Raw genomic sequence first — 17217 nt, 5'->3', positions numbered from 1 at the left:
TTTACATATATTTAGCATCTTAAATGTTACATTGGGTCGAAAACGGAATGCACTCTATATTACTGAGTAACTATTAGCCTATTTTTAAATGTTTAATAACGTACCAAGATGCCCATCCAGTATTCGATTTTCTTTTTCCGTCCACAATTTTTCTTGAACATGTTCACTTTGATCTTAACTATAAAGTTCATTTGTTTCCAATGTTGTTTTTGATTTACAACTATTGTTAATTTGAATGAACGAATTTCCGTGCTTGCTTTATCATTATTTTCTTCCGTAGCTCAGTCCCCCCTTCAGCGGCTATCCTTGAACGCGTCTCCCCCCTCTACCGATGTGAATGCCCTCAGTGCTCGTGGGTGAAGTAGAAAATAAAACTATGCATTAAATACTAAATTTCTTTTGCATTTAAATTATTTTTTTTATGTTAATTATTCCCCTGAACACGATACATAAAACCCCAATTTATAACTGTTGTCAAATCGGTTGGCCAACGATCGGCGGCGAACGATGGGGTTGGGCTGGTTTTTCCTTTTTATCTTACCTTTTTTTCTTAAAAAATTTATATTCCAGCCTCAAAATCCCCCAAAAATGCGTGGTTTAACCATCCACTTTAACACAACGTCGCGTATAACACGACGGGAAAGTTCTCATCGGGAGCAATAATGCTTAAAAAAAACAATGAATAACGACAAGCGGGCTAAATTTCCACTACGTAATGCTTGCGTAAAAATTAGATCAATATCATGTTTACGTAGTTACGTTTTGACTTCGTTTTGACTCCGTTTTGTGTTTACGAATTACGTACTACGTAAAGCGTTGTGTGTGAAAACTTTGTCGTTTCCTCAAACGTAATTCGTTGCGTAAAAACGCTATACGTAGTACGTAAAACGCTCAAAAAGACTGTAGTTTGAACGATACTTAACCAAGGTGTTAACAAGCTGCGTGAAGATGTGGAAATATTATTTTTTTTCTGAGGAATAACTTTGTGTCGATTCCCGTTTCCGAGGCATTATACTGGGTATCGTGACTAATTGATTTTTTTTCACGGGCAAATCTTTTGCAGTTTCTATCTTGTTCTATGTTGCTAAATACTTCAGCAGCTTGAATTTCAATTGCTACGGGGGTACAGCATCCAAAATATACCCGTGAACTTTGAAAGGCTCGTCGTTTGGCCTCGCTTTCGTAATCTCTAACACAGATGGTGCCGTCGGAAAATACGGCTTGTCAGTTTTTTTTCTTTATGAGTTGAATTTCCGCGAGAATAGTTTTTATTCACCACCTTTTCATCGCCATTATAAATAACAAGCACTTTATTGGGGTAATCATCATGTATGTAGGAACGTTTGTTGAATTCATTCATAAACGCCTCAGCCTCCTCCCCCTGATTGATCCGTAATTTAAAGTATAAAACTTGTAAAAGGGTTTTCCATTGTGAAGGGCCATCTTATTTTTCCCCCTGATCCTTGACGCCACAAGTACCCATCAACAATTTTTGAAAAGGCGTGACTCTGTCACAGACGCCCAATGGCAATGTGATTTCATAAATTTAAATTGGTGATTTTTTTCTTACAATACATCCGCTGTAGGCTATTCGTTAAAAAAACATTTACAAAATATTACCTGATTTTGGAAGGTAAGCCTCCTCCGGCCTTTTCTTTTTGTCCCCAATTTCATACAGAGGTATTGAGATATTATCAAATAGCATCACGTCTTTTCTGCACTTACTGTGTTTAGACATGATGCATGAACACGTGAATGGGCCTAGTTATAGAGAAAAAACAACCCTACACATGTCACAGTTACAAATTGACTGAATGCTTTCCGTTTGTGTTGCAAGTTCTTCCAAATCTTAACTCATTTACCCCACCCCTCCTCCACCTCCTGTATGTTAAACATACAGGATATCTCAGTGCAAGTGTCTCAACTGTTTCATGGAATTTATGAATTTAAATCACTTTTGAGACCCTCGACGGCTGCCTGATTTAACAATGTTAAATTAAAAAGCTTGCTTCATTAGCTTCATTACTGTATATACAAATCTAAGGGCAGAGCCATTTAAAACTAACAACGCCAATTATTAGAGCCATAATTCGATATTTTCTTTTCAGTTCACGGTACACTAAATAAGCACACGAAATACCAGATCCCAACATATAAAATAAATAGTGGAATTCGGGGAATTGGTTCCCCCGGAGTTAGGCTTTCCATGGACCAGTGCAATTCCGAAATCTACGGACACGAAATACCTAGACTCGGTAAAGTGTGTGAATTTTTTATTGCTAAGTAAATGTTATGTTAACAGCATTAGTTCTACTGAAGCTTTCTACTTAAAAAATATGAACAGAAAAAAGTTTCAAACGAGATATTTATTTTCCTTGTTTTTTTCGATCTAGACCGTAATTTGATCAACAAGATAAAACGGAAAATATAGTATATATATATGGTATGAACTTTTTTTCGTTCATATTTTTTGTATCAAATTTTAAAGAAATCGAAAGGTCTAAAGCTCTATCGATTCCGTAAAATTAAAATCATTTTGACTTTTTAGGAGTTATTCAATATCCCTTTTTTTACTTTATCGGAGGAGGGGGGCAGAAGCTCATACGCCGAAACTTTGGGCTCATCGTTTGCGGGTTAATCTCTTTAATTCTAGTAAACAATTAATTCTCGAGTCATAAAGAACACTTAGATGCTGAAGGAAGGATTTTAAAACATGTTTTTGCAGGCTTAATCAGTAAAAATGTATAGCCAAATCCCCGACGAGCAATATGGCTGCCATTTTTTTACTCGGTTTTTACAAAATACAGAATCGTACTGCAATAATATCATGCTATTAACTTAACTACCCATTAATTAAATGAAAACACGTCATACAATTTAAAACAAATGTATTTTTCAAGAAACTGTTGCAGACTATACATGACAAATGCGAAACTTATAGTAATTATTTGTTATTGCCTTCGGTTGGTTACATGGATCCTATTCCTCATTATAATCACTCTCGTTTTTTCTTACTTGTCATCATAATCCAAAGCAAAACTTTGGCGAATATTGAGAGGTTATTACAATGAAACTTATAGAAAAGTACGAGCGTTTAAATGTCGGTCAGGAACCACAAAATGAGGAAAAGGTGGGAAAAAGAGAGGAAGTCAAGAACTCCATCAGATACAAAACGAGAAACAATAAGCATTTTAAATTTCAATTTGGTATTCTTAATCATTTTCTTTACTAGGATGGACACATGGAAAAAAAAAGAAGAAAGGTTGGATGACTCAACTGATCTTTCTTGTTTACCTTAGAGATCAATTGCATCTATTCGTAAAGGACCTTCCTGGAATGGGTTACCCAGTTTCACTCTTAAATGATTGAGCAAGCAGCCGTATGTAATTTAAAGTCTCTAGAATCAACGAATATTTGAAATTTCACTAAAATAAAAACGATGCTTCATTAACATAATTATGTAGGGAAAAGGATATAATCCTTTATTGCCTTCTTACAAATTCTACTCACAAAATTCAAGCAGCTGACGTGCCAATTTTTCATCTTTGGAAATAAATGGTTCCACGGGTCCATACAAAAATACAAGCATTGCTTTTGTTGATATGCATAATATTGCATAGGTTAAATACTACATCGTTTATATATTTTAATTATTATTTTTTCGTTTTCCTTAATTTCCAGTGAACCTGGGATGGAATTTTACCGCAAATAGTTTTATTAATGTGCATTCAAAGCTTGCGGAATAAACCAATTCAGTTCTGTTTTAGTCTAGTAAGTATAAACTATTATGTAAATTATTTATAATTTTTAGGTACCTCAATGATCAAATCAGGGTTTTTAAGCTACATTATTTAGAGCGCTTTTTTCGAAATAGTCATTCTTGAAGAAAGTGGCGCTAATATAATTTTTGACGAAGAAAGCAACGACAATTGAGAAGTCGATGTTTAGGTAATTGTAAAATTGTAGTTATGCAGACATGAGCATTTTAATTATATAGCTAACATTGAATCTGTACTTGAGTACAACACTCAAAAGAACGTGTGTTCATGCAATTTTGCTTTTCAGGCCTTTCAGGAAATCATGCCCGCCGATGCTAAGTCCATATTGAGTTGGCAATTCCCTCCTTCTTGCAAGATTTTAAGAGTGCTGAAATTAGGCGGTTTGATTTCTAAGGTAGAGGTGAAGCATTTTCGGTCCCTGCTTCCAATTTTATTCACTGGACTTCTCAATGTTAAATATTAACTTTTTTCTAGTTTTTTTTTGTTTATAGGATTAATAGAAGAGGTGTGGTGGAATACCTAGTTAAGTCGGTTGGCGACCCCAACAGCAACAAAAAAATTCATGGGAAGAAGCCCAGGGAACAGGAAAAAGGGTGCATTGTTGTCTCACTCACTAACTGAGAAAAAAGAAAAATATAAACTTTGACAATGTTGGTGTTTCGATGGATAAGAAACATGAAAATCCTTTTGCATGAACTATTGGGTGAGTAAGTAGTTTTGTAAGTAACTTTTCTTACTGTTCGATGAAGGAGAAGACACAAAAATAATCACAGAACATTACGATTGAGTTGTGAACGACATACATTGTTGATTGAACAATTAAAAAATGATGTTTGTGAGATTGAGTATGTTATCAACCGTGGCACTGGTCAAATAGGGTTAAGATATCGGAGAATTTGTAAGACACATCTGACTGATTTCGACTTCTCAACTTTACATTCTCAGAAGTTATCATCATAATAGATAGTTATCACCCTACCAAGGACTCTCTCAGAATCATCAACAGTCTCAGAATGATACACGAAACAATATTTTTTTATAGAAAATAATCTATAGACTTTTGCAGGAAGGTGGTCCAGGGTAACACCTTGTATGTTATTAAAACTATCAACCAAATCCCCATGCGTATATCGAAGAAGAAAACCTGAATTGATGGCAGGCGCGAATCCCTACGTTTCTGAATTTGAAAAGATAGAATGCCGGCATTATTTGCAGCAAGGCCGTCCAAATTATTCCACACATGTGTCCAATTTATTTTCAACCATTCAAGTGATGTTAAATGGTTGATTTCATGGAGATTAATTACCTGTTATGGTACAAAGTGATCTCCCTGGTAATTATCTCTTATACAGCAGAATTTTTCGCTTTACTATAACAGTAATTTAAACATTTAAAGTGTCGTTTGATACCATTGCAGTGAAAAATATACTTATTGTTCGGCGATAAAAAAAAATCGAATGAATGTAGATTTATTTACGTTGTAATCAGTTTGTAATACAGCGCCGATTGAAAAACCTTTGGCGACGGGAAAAGTTGAGCCGCTTGGGAAGTGAAGTGTGAAGTGATTGTCAAATTATACTGTATTGTATCAACACTTTACAAATCTTTCATGTTGTTTAATTCGGCGATGACTCGGATGAGAGGAAGAGCCATTCTCTTTGCGTTCCTCATTCTCTCCTTTGTAGTGGAAAGTCTCCCAATTCTTCATGCTGTCAAAAGAAATGTAGTGTTAGAATATTTATCAACAATGTTGTTAAGGGAAGATGATTACAATGAGAGTTGGAAATCCTTTCGCTTTACATTCGGAAGCCACATTGGGGAACCGAGTGCATTCCATGTTACTTGCAATCCGTAGTACTAGGAACGTAGCAAGGTTTGATTTGGCAGACTCGTTTTCCTATTGAACAATAACTAATTCCTGGAACAAATCAAAATTCCGATCAGCAATGATTCATCACATGTTTTAGCTTGAAATGTTTCCAAGATTTCTTTTTACTAGGAGTTTCAGACTCTAGATTCAACATCTAAACATGGAAAAGCAAATGGTAGTTTTTCTATTAGCCAGGAAAAACTTTTGAGCCATCCGTTTTTATACATCCCAGATAATGTATTAACTATTGGATGTGAACTGAACTGGGCTATTCACAAAGAAAATATGGAAACTCTTCCTTCTCCTAAAAACCCCTGCCCTATAAAACCGAACTCTTTAGATAAAAAGAATACATAAATATAAATTATCAGGATAACCATTTCAATAATAATTTCGGATAATGTTTAGATGTTTGTTTGAATGAGACACTGGTAGAGAGGGAATTGTCATGTTCGAAGATGTTTCCCCATTTCTACGCCGGCCTGAAATAGTCAAATGAATTGTTGCTCTTCCCACCAGTGAAATGTTGCCGGCGGTGCTGTTTCTGGGCACAATTTTCTCTCTCTCTCTCTCCATCCGGGCCGTTTTCAACTTATTTTACATGTTGTGTGTTGTGTGTATGCCGCAAACGTTTGTTGTTGATGGCAAGTTGTTGGTTTGGTTTTTTAGTAATAGTTTATTTTCATTTTGAAGGGCTATTCTAGTCGACAAAAATGGGGGCATGTAAAGAAGATTCAAGTCAAGAAAATTTCGAAAAACAACGAGAGGGACATGAAGAAGGAAAGGAAACTCAGCAACAAAAACTTTGTCTTGTCTGCTGTGATACTAAGATAAAATGCCTGAATTACGGCGCTATGGTGTGCAATGCATGTGCTGCTTTTTTTCGCCTCTACCGTTGATGGTAAAATATTTTCGAATAAATGGTAAGGAGAATTTTCTCCTAACCATTTATGCTAACCTACTAAACCTAACTTGTTTTTAAATTTTATTTAAGAATCCAAGGAATATGTGTGCTTAGCTTCCAACAAGTGTAACACCCCTATCTCCTTTCCGGCGTCTAGAATTTGGTTTCTAAAAACTAACCTTTTATAAACCGTTTGTAAAAAGGTTTTAAAAGCGTCAACAATTTTATAACGGCGAAAGTTTAGAAAAAAGCTGAATTGTATATTTCACCGTGAAGATTTTTTAAATAAACCCGTTTATGAACAGTTCCAATACCGTAATGTTTTGACCATTTGTTCTACTACATATATTACAAGAAAAATTCAGGTGTGGCAACACAGCAGCGTATACTACGCACAGAAAATTTGTTTTCTAAAACTTGGCAACAGCTGTCCAAGAGCGCCATAGCGTCACTTCTTTGTTGATACTTAGTGAATTTCTAGCGAAAAATCTATTGCACCGACAGACTGTCGGTGCTCGAATGGTATTTCAGCTATTGCACCGACAGTCTGTCGGTGCCTGTCGGTAGTTCCTATTTCCACCAATAGATGCCTATCTTGATGCGCTGGGTATGCGTTTCGCGGGAAGTTTGTGTATTTACCATTTATTTAAATTATTCATTTATGTTATACAAATAAAAGCCAAGTTGTCAAGAAAATTACAAAAGGATAAAAAATAAGGTGTCAAAATAATAATGAGAATTTTAACACGTAAAAGTTGTCAAAAAATTAGTAACAAAAAAGTTAATGGCCAAAAAACGAAACTTAAGCTATGAATACTGTAAATTACTTCTTCTTTGCCTCAGCATAACAATGTTTGCAAAAATAATTATTACTAATAGGTTCTCTTTCTTTGAGGCCTTCACATCAAAAGTGAAGCCATTAAGACCGAACCGTCATCGCCAACTGTTTTGTCACATTCGTGACATATGTAGACGAGTTTTTTCTTTTTCTCAAACCCTTTCATAACTGAAACTAAGAAATTAAGCGGTTTTAGTTTAACTCACTAATTAACCCAACCCACGTGAAGCATTGGGATTAAGTGATTACCAAGACTCGCGACCGATGCCCATGCATCATCATCAAAGAAATGCTTGAATGTTTCAAGATCGAAGTCTTCTTCTATCTGTGCAGTTGAAACATCCTCAGGCCTGACTTTAATTTGATCTTGGTCGAGCTTTTGATTGTTTGCCAGCGCCCTCTCTGCGTTAGTAGCTCCCGCCACCCAAGTAAGAACCACTGAACCAACCAGAATTGAAAATATTTAGTATGACGAATGAATTCTTATTAGAAAAAGTTACTTTTTGCTTGTTCATTTGCCATTTTTTCAGCAAAACATTTGGGTATAAAGTTATGATGGTCCAACGCTTTCTTTTGGGTTGGCCTCCCAACCCTGGCTTTCTTGGCTGGCAACTTCAATGGTGCCAGTTTGCGCTTTAGGGCTGTCCTGGGGGTGTCTTCCCCACCAGCCGACTCATCACTGCTGCTACTTGTCGACGGCTCAGCCAAAGACGTAGAGCCTGAGTCTTCGGCCGATGTGTTCCCAGGCATTGCGCAGACACCGACTGACTAATGCATGTAGCAGTTGGTTGCAAAACAGCCGAGCTATTGCCTGTTTCAATTCAGATATTTAGATTAGTTTATAGTTTATATATCAGAGTTCTTCTTAGGCTATTCTATTTATTCTATTTAATATTATATACTGTTGTCAGTCGGCGGTTCTTCGGTTTGTGCACGCGCCAAGCCCTCGTCAAGAAACGCGTTAAAAGCCTCATCGAGGAAATCTAAGAACAATTTTTAAAGATACCATTTGTCTACATATAATTAACAAGTTACCGTCGCCCAAATTTGCCGGAACGTTTGCTTTTCACCGGTTGTTGATAGAGCGCAACATGTTAATGCATCCGCACAGCACAGGAACAGGGAACCCTTGGACAGTCGTAGAAATTGTCTGAAGCACCATGTTTAATTCAGTGATTGCTTTTTTGGCATTCCTTCTTTTGGGCCCGGGCCCAACGACAGTTGTAACAGACGGCAGGTTGTTCGGAAGTAAGTGAATATCATTTGCTGCGACGGAATTCTGTAGGAAAATTGTTATAGATGACAATATACGTGTAAATAGTAGATTTGTAAATATGTAAATAGTGAGAATATCTATTTTATAAATAAAGTATTCCTTATGTATGAAAGTTCATGTATTAAGATGTGAATTCGGACCGCGTTCCATCGGGCGTAGGAAGGCCATGGTCCACCACATTTTTGGTGTGCGAAAATCGTATGCGAACAGGGCAGCTTAGATAGTTTTGAAAACCAGCAGGAGCATTTCATGTAGTCGAGTGACACTGTAAAAATACCCTATTTGGAGGTTACAGTATGTTCGTTTGTTTCCTAACCAAATAAAAATAATAAGTTATTATAAGAAATATGATATTTGATTAAATTCTTACTAGAGTCAGTTGATATGATGTTGTTGATTTCATCGATTGTTCCAGCACCGAATCAAAAGCGGCAGGCGTAAGCGCCTTGCGCAAATCCTCTAGGTCAAGAGCGATTTTCAGTGTGGGAAATCTAATTTCCATCTTCAACTCTTTATTGTGCTTAGTTAGTAGCCTCTGAGTCACAATATCGAGCAGTGTTGTTACCACTGTGCTAAATTGCCGACCTTTCTTAAGAAAAATGTCTTTGATTGTTCTATGATACCTATAGTAATAAAGGGGTCGAGTGTAAAAAGTAAAGAAAGGATATATAGTGTTTCAATTAGCTTGTACCTTTCGATTTTATTGGTAGTATTGTCTCGCATAGTGCAGAGTTCCCTCCGCTCGATCATTGGCCAAGTTTTGACCCATTTATCGCAGAACCAATTTTTTCAAAATATCGACCTATGTTGTCATGTTGAATTGACGTAAGGTATTCTTCTACTTTTTGGAATTCTCCCGGCGTTTTAGCATACACGGTCGCATGAAACTGGTCGTATATCTCAGATATCTCGCTCTGGGTTAAGCCGTTTTTGTTGTCCAGACGCCGGTCGACCGCTCTTAAACCATGGAAGTGACAAAGTAGATGGGTTGCGTTCGGAAAAGCTTCTTTGATGGAAGCAATTTCTCCGCAGTCTTTGTCCGTCAAAACAACATGCGTTACCGAAACGTCATTGTTCTAAAACAAAGTTCATCTATTAGATTAAATAATAAGTTAATGAGAAGTTAAAAATTAAAAGTTAACGCGCATACTTCGCTAGTGTACTCTGGTAGACAACTAGCTCAGACGCCCGACTCATGGAGAGTAGCCCCCTAGTTCAAACCCAGAAATTTTTTCGACCTTTCACAGATTGTTTTATATTTTGCAGATCCTTCGCTTTCATGACAATCCCGTAGTTCTTTTGCAGCTCCATTTGTACGGCGGTTGGGTTTGCACCTACAGAAAGGGACGATAAGGCAAAAAGCCTGGCTGCACCTTTCAGCTTACTGTTAGACATACATAAGTTAACCGATTAATTCGATTGATAATATAATTAACCATAACATACATTCGTTGTTGATACTTAGTGAATTTCTAGTGACTCTTTTTTGGTTTTTTGTGCAATGTTTACATTTTTTAGTTGATATTGACAAAATAATTCAGCATTGCAATTGAAAGTTTTTTTTATTACTCACTAATGGTGTGTCGTAATGGTACTAAAAACCATTTTTGATTTTTCGTTTTCAGTATATCTGGAATTTCTTTTAAGTCAAGTGTTACATCAAGTGGGTTAAAAAATAACTTACACTCATTTGAATTCACATTATACTCTACTCCAGTTTCCCTTATTTTAGTTGCAACAAAAGTGAAATATTTAGCTGATTCATAGGGAGTTCGAAAGGCAGGATACACCTGATCAAACTTTGGGCCAAATATTTTGAAAATGTTTCTGCCCTGAGGATCTTGTGAGATATCGTCAACAACAACAACAGCATTATTTCTCATCAAGACAACATTTTTTGGGAAACGGTTAGTCAATTTAAAATTTGGGAAAGTAATTGATTTCATTTCATCTTCACTGTTAAGGTTATTGTGTTCGACCACAATTTTTGTCGATTCAATTTTTCATATTTCCCACTTTTTAATTTGGATATCAAATTCAATTTTGTTATTGATCATGGAGCCGTCAGACAGAAAAAAATGTTTGGTGTGGGCAAGCGAAAGAAAATTAAAGCTCAAAATTGCAAGATGCAGCAGCTTTGGTTGTTGTGAAACCGAGAAGAGGTAAACCACAAAAAGTGACAAATACTACGACTGAGAATGGTATATTTTACATTTTTCTGTTTATGTTAATCTTGTTAGTACTTAACCAATTTGTTGTTTATTAGAAGGAAACACTCAGCCATCTTATTCCATCGTTCATCGTATTGACAGTGGGTCACCTTCTGTCGGCCGGAATCATTTTCCGACTGGGAATGGTATTTAAGAATCATTAATTTAATATGCTTATTCAAATCTGTGAAAGTACTAGACTAAAAGTTTTTTATTTTAATAGCAGGAAGCAATTTTCCAAATGTCCCTTTCGTTCGTCAGCCTGACACTGTCCTCACTAATATTCCGACTGCGAATGGTAAATTTTTTAAAAAATCTTTTGCTTATGTTAAATCTGTAAAAGCACTTGAAAAAATGTTTTTACTTCAAAAGCAGGAAACGATTCGCCATTTTTCCCTTTCGTTCATCCAACCGACTGATTGTAGCCACCTTCTGCCGCGAATAACAATCCAACTGGGAATGGTATATATTTAAAAATCTTTATTTTTTCTTTATTTCCGAAATTACCAATATCTGGTCAAAGGCAAAGAACATCCCGAAACAAGACGTCCAGGATTTCATTGATCGCTGCAAGAGAATCAGAAAACAAGACTCATACCCACACAGAGGCAACACCAAGCAGCATGTTGTGTCATCTGAAAGAACCAATGCGCCTCGTCAATTGAAAGACAATATTCAAGTATTACTGGGAAAAAAAGTGGCCCATCTTGAAAAGTTGATAGAAAAGTTTGACAAGTAATCGTTTAAACGAAGTTAGTATAATTATTATCGTACTGTTCTATCGTTTGAACGATTACTTGTCATTATTTTCTATCAACTTTTCAAGATAAGATATTGATTGGTTTTTGTCACATAGAAAATTTCGAGTTTTGTTTTGCGTTGAACGCGACGTTGAATTGCGGTATAAGAAAACGAAACCGTTCTACAAAAAGTACAGCAAACGGTTTGGAAATGGTCAGAAAGCGGCAATGTAGAGGTTGTCAAACGGTTGGAAAAAACAGTAAAAAAAACCATAAAATGGTCAGATTTACTGGTTTCAAACCAAATTCTAGACACCGGACAGGAGATAGGGACCTCTTATGAATATCGTTTCGAATTCCAGAAAACACAATGCAAAAGTTGCCACTACCAGAAATGCATGGAAATTGGCATGAAGAAAGAAATTAAGAAAGAAAAGAAGAAGTATAAAGAAGGAAAAGAAGAAAAGAAAAACCGAAAGTGTGACGAAAGTTCCTTGCTTAAGAATAAAGAAATTTCATTCGCCACAAGACAATGTCTATTACGCCATAGAAAAACATGTCATGAGCAAATAAAATACAAATGCAAAGCCCCCGGATGCACTAGAGTCTTTAGCAACTTAGGAACTCGTTCAAGACATTCCAACAATCTTAACCCTCACGTACATGATCCATGTTGTAAGCAAACCAAGCGGGCAAAACAATGGGATGTTATTGTGAAAAAAAATTGCAAATTAAAACGAGTTTCTCTGGAAAATCAAGTGGAAGTGGAATTGGTGAACAATTATCAAAATCTGTATTCTTCATCAATTCCCTCTGAAGTTAATTTTGGAAATTTCAAAAAAAATTTCACAAAGAAGTTTCATTATCAAATTCTTACTTGAATCAATACTTGTTTGCTGCTAAGAAGATACAAATTTCTTTTCTCTATACAAGAAAGGAACTGAAAGATTTGTATAAACAAAGAGAAAAAAATAAATTTCAAAAATTCTCGAACAAAATCGACGAAAAGAAAATTGATGAAGAATGCAAAAGTGTGTTTAAAATTTAGAAAACCAGTCAAACATCTTTATTTGACATAGTAAAAATTTGTTTTATTTTTATGGTTGATTTCATTGAGAAATAAAGCAATTTCTGTTGCTGGTGTTGAAGTAATGGAGGCTTCAACATCAGCAAAAATTACTAAACAAAAAAGAGAGCCAACACTGTTGCAAAATATTGCTTTCAAGCTAATTAAAAGCTGTATCATAAACGGAGAAACATTGTCTGAAGATTGGCTGTGGATGGCAATCCATCATTCTTTAATTAATCCAGCGTTCCTGTAAGGGGGTAAGAAATTTCCTTTTACGAGATGTAATTCAGCAGTTGAAGTGGTAATTTATTTCATATTTTTTTATAACATAATTTTAATTTATATTTGCTATAGGCAAGTGAGTCCCATACATTGCGTTTATGAAATATTGAAGTCTGAAGAACATGGTTAAAAAAAATTGTCACTAGTAAATGGTAGCTACTGTGCCAGAAACGAACAATACGGTGCTAAAAATACCTGCGTTTATTGTAAATGGGGGATTGCGAAAACAATTATCCCAAAAAAATCAGTGCTGCCTATGATGTTACAAGAGGCAACCAGGAAAGCATCAAGCCTAATTAAATTCCTGGTTCCTAGGCTATCTGGTAGCACCGAACCGTTGAACTTTACTGATATTTTCAAAAACTTAAGAACAACAATTGAACAAAGTAGAGAGTAAGTTGAAAAAATCTAGGAAAATGATGTGATTATTTATAATAACTTTTCATTAATTTTTTTATAATAATCCATTGTAGAAATCCTGGACCATTCAATGGCTTCAACTTTTCCGATGCTCCACAACCAGTTTTATTCATGGGAAATGTTATGTCCGTAGCCTCTGCAACGACCGCCATTGACAGAATGTTGGTAGGAACTTCAGATTCCACTATTCTTGGAATACACTTGTTGGCAGAATACATTATTTTTCATTATTACCCTGGTGACACCATCAACATAGGAATGAGTCAACCTGGTAGTTTCACTACTTCGCCAAAGTATCTTGTAAGTTTTTGTAAATTTTTAATTACGATTTGTGTTATACAACAAAAACATTTTTACTAAATTTGTTCCTTGTACAATTCACAAAAACAGTTCATCGAAGGTCTTTTTTCACGTGGAATACCCAAGGATGCACTATTTTTCTGCTGTCATTGTTTGAAATCAACAGAAAAGAAAACGATTATAATGGAAACTATTGTCAAGGCTAGTGATTTGTTGAAACTTATCAAGAAAAATTCTCCAACCTATGGAAATTGACCAGCTGCAGTGGGCTACCTACATTCCATGCTTTATGGTAAGTTTAAAATGTTTTGAAGTACATAATTTCTGTGTTGGTGTGCCGGAATGGCGCACCAATACACATATATTGCCATTTTTTAAACTAATTTCTTATTCAATGATACAACATATAGAATGCCGGAAACGTGAAATACTTCCATTACCAGGACGACATTTTACGGAAACAACAAACTTGCATTCAGCATCCCAACAAGCAAGAAAGGTTTATTAGTTGAAGGATATCACACAAAAAATTAACTGCTAATGGAAATTATTTCAATATAACTTCCATTTAGAAATCAAATTATGCAAAGTTTTCTCAGGAAATTTGCAAAGCCATCGACTGCAGTAAGATTCTCGCGAGACATTTTTCCATAAAGTGTGGTGAATGCAGTCGGTGGTTCCATGATAGATGTGTTGGGCTGGAACGTAAAGATGCAAGGGAAGTGGAAGAGAAAGGATTACAGCTAACTATTGCAACTTATGTTTGAATGACGAAGAAGTACATGTCAAAAGTCAATCAACCATGTCCATTGATCCACCAGATTCGTCACTTACACAACATTCAACCAAAGAAGTGGCCGACGGGGAAATGGATTAAAGTGAAATTGAGGTGTTATTCCAGGGCTCTCACGCAAATGAGTAGTTTTTCCTTTTTATGCCGTCATCAATTACCTCCAGCAACATAACAACAAAGATTTCCTTAGTTTCTTTAAATCGATAAATGTCACAACTGAAAGTTCAGTTTTCATAACTCCCGGCTACATGTTTACCCTTAAGCTTAGAAATACTCATCGTCTTTTGTTTTTCTGAATAGCCTTTGTAGTCCTTTTAGCTTTCTGTCGGAAAATTTTCGTCTCAATAATTTCTATAAATGTTATCATATCGACCTTAATCATTTTTAAAAACAAGTTCAAGTACAAAAATTTGGCCAAGACAAGTCTGAGCGTGTCAAACGTCTCGAGGGGTTACAACTAGAACATTGTCGTTACGGAAAAAATCTACAACCTTACAATTTTTTCTTTGTTCTTGATGCCCAACGTTTTTGTCTGAATTCATCAGCTCATTTTTCGTGGTGATGAAAGGTTGCAAAATACAGAGCAGATACCAAGACTAAAAGTTTTTAATTAAATTTAAAGAAATATCAAACACTTTTTTAATTCACCCAGTTCATTTTTTTTTTTTTACTTTAAGATAATTTTATTTTTCTCACAGTCTTGATTTTTGTCTAAACAAACATCAAGACTATACTTGATTTCTATAAATCTGAAAGAAATTTTAAAATGGATTTGAAAAATTTGTCTGAGTACGATTATTAAAAAACGTTGGAATTTAGCAATGAGCAAGAAAACTGCTTACGGCACATACAACGATCTGGCATTTCAATTTTACGCAAAAGAATTTTTGGAATCGAAAGAAGAAATACATATAATTGATCGTTACGTGGAAACAAGTTGGGAGGTACAACATTTCAAATGTTGTACCGTTATGTGGATCAAATGTTACATTTGATCTACGTAACGTTAATTCAATCAAAAGAAATTTTTCTAAATTTAAACAGATGAAAATCAGTAAAGAAAAAGAGCAATACAGAGTTCTGATGAAGCAAAACCATTTTGCCATTGAATAAGAGACGAGGGTTATTCATGCTCTAGTAATAGAAAACGTGAAGGAGAGCGTAAATATTGTGGCACGCTACCAATAAAACTAACCACAATAGAGAATGATATTGAATTTTTGTACAATCCAATTGTGTGTTATGTAATGTACATAGTAATATTTATCATAAATCATTTTAAAAAATTTATTACATCTAGGTTCATGTTCTTGGAAAAATGGGAAATGAGCAAACTAATTGATGAATTCAAGTGGCCAGATTACGTTTGTGCTATGAAATTGTCCGCCATTGAAAGGTGGTCCTCTCTCAGTGAAGGTGAACGGCGCACCCTCATTCAGAGAGGTTTAGATGTGTATTACATCCATATTAGTATGTTATTTTTAAATATTTTCGTTGCATCAAGTAGTGTAATTAGTTTTATTTTCCAACAACTTAATCAGGCTTCGATGACGAACAGGCAGTGCTTTGTTTACTGAATCATACACTGCTTGAAATCAACGAATCTGGAGAAGAAATTTCTTCTCGTAACGAAGTTGATTTAGAAGAAAAGTAAAAATTTCATTGCTCTCTGATTTCTGTTTATCTGTTAGTCTCGACGTTTGGCTGCCAACCGTCAAGATCAAACTATGTGCTAATTTTTTCATGCAGAAATAAAGTACAGCATGATTTTCAACTCTAGTTCGTTATAATTCATTCTCGAGTTGTATATAGTGGTCAAATTTTGCAATATAAGATTCGTAGATTTAACAAAATAGTTCACGGTCCTCCAATATCTATATCATCTTGTTATTAGAGCTATAGTCTCCGGTTTAACAGTAGTTTTGGAGTCTATAGTTTTTATTTAATTTCAATGAAAATTTTAAAATTTCAATGAGAATAACTTTTGTGATAGCAGACTTTTGCAGAGATGGCAACTTTGAAATTGGCTATTGCACTCGTCAACTGAAATGTCATCTGATTAACTATAGTTTTGATTCATCTCCGTGTAACACGTAAATAACTAACCATTTCCATGTAATCTAAATTTTTTGGCGTCATTATGTCAAAATTAACTATAAGGAAACATTCGACGAAAACTGAAACACAACGTGCAGCACGCACTACCAGAACTGCAAATGCTTGCAGTTGGGGTACGCAGCAACAAGACAAGAATACAATGTCTGGAAACAGTAATCAGGGTATTGAAAGAAATATAGTTGATATTCAAGTTTCTGATGTTTAAAGTTATTCTCAGGTGTGTCCAGAAATAAACGAAACACAACACCAAACTGTGAAAGTCGAAATATTTCACCTTCAACCAGAGTTGAGACACTAGAAATAGTCAACAGTCAACCACAACTCTTACCAAACATGTAACCAAATTTTTATCGACAAATGGCCTATTTAAATTCACAGAAAAAGTTAGTTTCGCCAAACCTGAAGATGTTGAGCAATAGTACAGTCAATAACCTTGAAGAAGCTCAACAATCACAACATAACCAGGACATTATTAAAGAATTGATACATGAAAAAAATGTACTTAAAACTAAATGTGATGATTTACAGAAAAAACTAGTTAATGCAGTTCAAAAATGGAGTTAAAGGAGAAGGAATTGAAAAATGAACTGGAAAACCACAATGTAACAAATGAATATT

At 35.3% G+C, this 17217-nt stretch overlaps 1 protein-coding gene and 2 long non-coding RNA genes across 3 annotated transcripts; 2 read left to right on the top strand and 1 right to left on the bottom strand.

Annotated features, from left to right (window-relative positions):
* Positions 1–7452: 7452 nt before the first annotated feature.
* On the bottom strand, positions 7453–8141 carry LOC124197815. The gene is made up of 3 exons (XM_046593367.1): positions 7892–8141; positions 7641–7829; positions 7453–7565 (listed from the first exon to the last, which is right to left on the bottom strand). Exons 1-3 carry the CDS (start codon positions 8139–8141, stop codon positions 7453–7455), a joined length of 552 nt encoding a protein of 183 aa, XP_046449323.1.
* Positions 8142–10230: 2089 nt separating this feature from the next.
* LOC124197823 lies at positions 10231–10519 on the top strand. The gene is made up of 2 exons (XR_006876351.1): positions 10231–10330; positions 10385–10519. It is a non-coding gene; the product is annotated as an uncharacterized LOC124197823 (long non-coding RNA).
* Positions 10520–10944: 425 nt separating this feature from the next.
* On the top strand, positions 10945–11339 carry LOC124198195. The gene is made up of 3 exons (XR_006876513.1): positions 10945–11023; positions 11101–11175; positions 11250–11339. It is a non-coding gene; the product is annotated as an uncharacterized LOC124198195 (long non-coding RNA).
* The last annotated feature ends 5878 nt before the right edge of the window (positions 11340–17217 follow it).

Source organism: Daphnia pulex, chromosome 7 (assembly GCF_021134715.1).
Source record: "Daphnia pulex isolate KAP4 chromosome 7, ASM2113471v1".
Lineage (NCBI taxonomy): Eukaryota > Metazoa > Arthropoda > Branchiopoda > Diplostraca > Daphniidae > Daphnia > Daphnia pulex.
Note: the sequence above shows the minus strand (reverse complement) of the source record. Positions and strands in the feature narration are given on the sequence as shown.

What these genes read in the sequence shown, in the direction of transcription:
- LOC124197815 (XM_046593367.1), bottom strand. Translation starts at nt 8,141, where the DNA reads ATGCCTGGGAACACATCGGCCGAAGACTCAGGCTCTACGTCTTTGGCT. An exon ending in GGCAAATGAACAAGCAAAAA is followed by an intron (nt 7,830 to 7,891) that starts GTAACTTTTTCT and finishes TGGTTGGTTCAG; the next exon opens with TGGTTCTTACTTGGGTGGCG. An exon ending in GGCATCGGTCGCGAGTCTTG is followed by an intron (nt 7,566 to 7,640) that starts GTAATCACTTAA and finishes TTAATTTCTTAG; the next exon opens with TTTCAGTTATGAAAGGGTTT.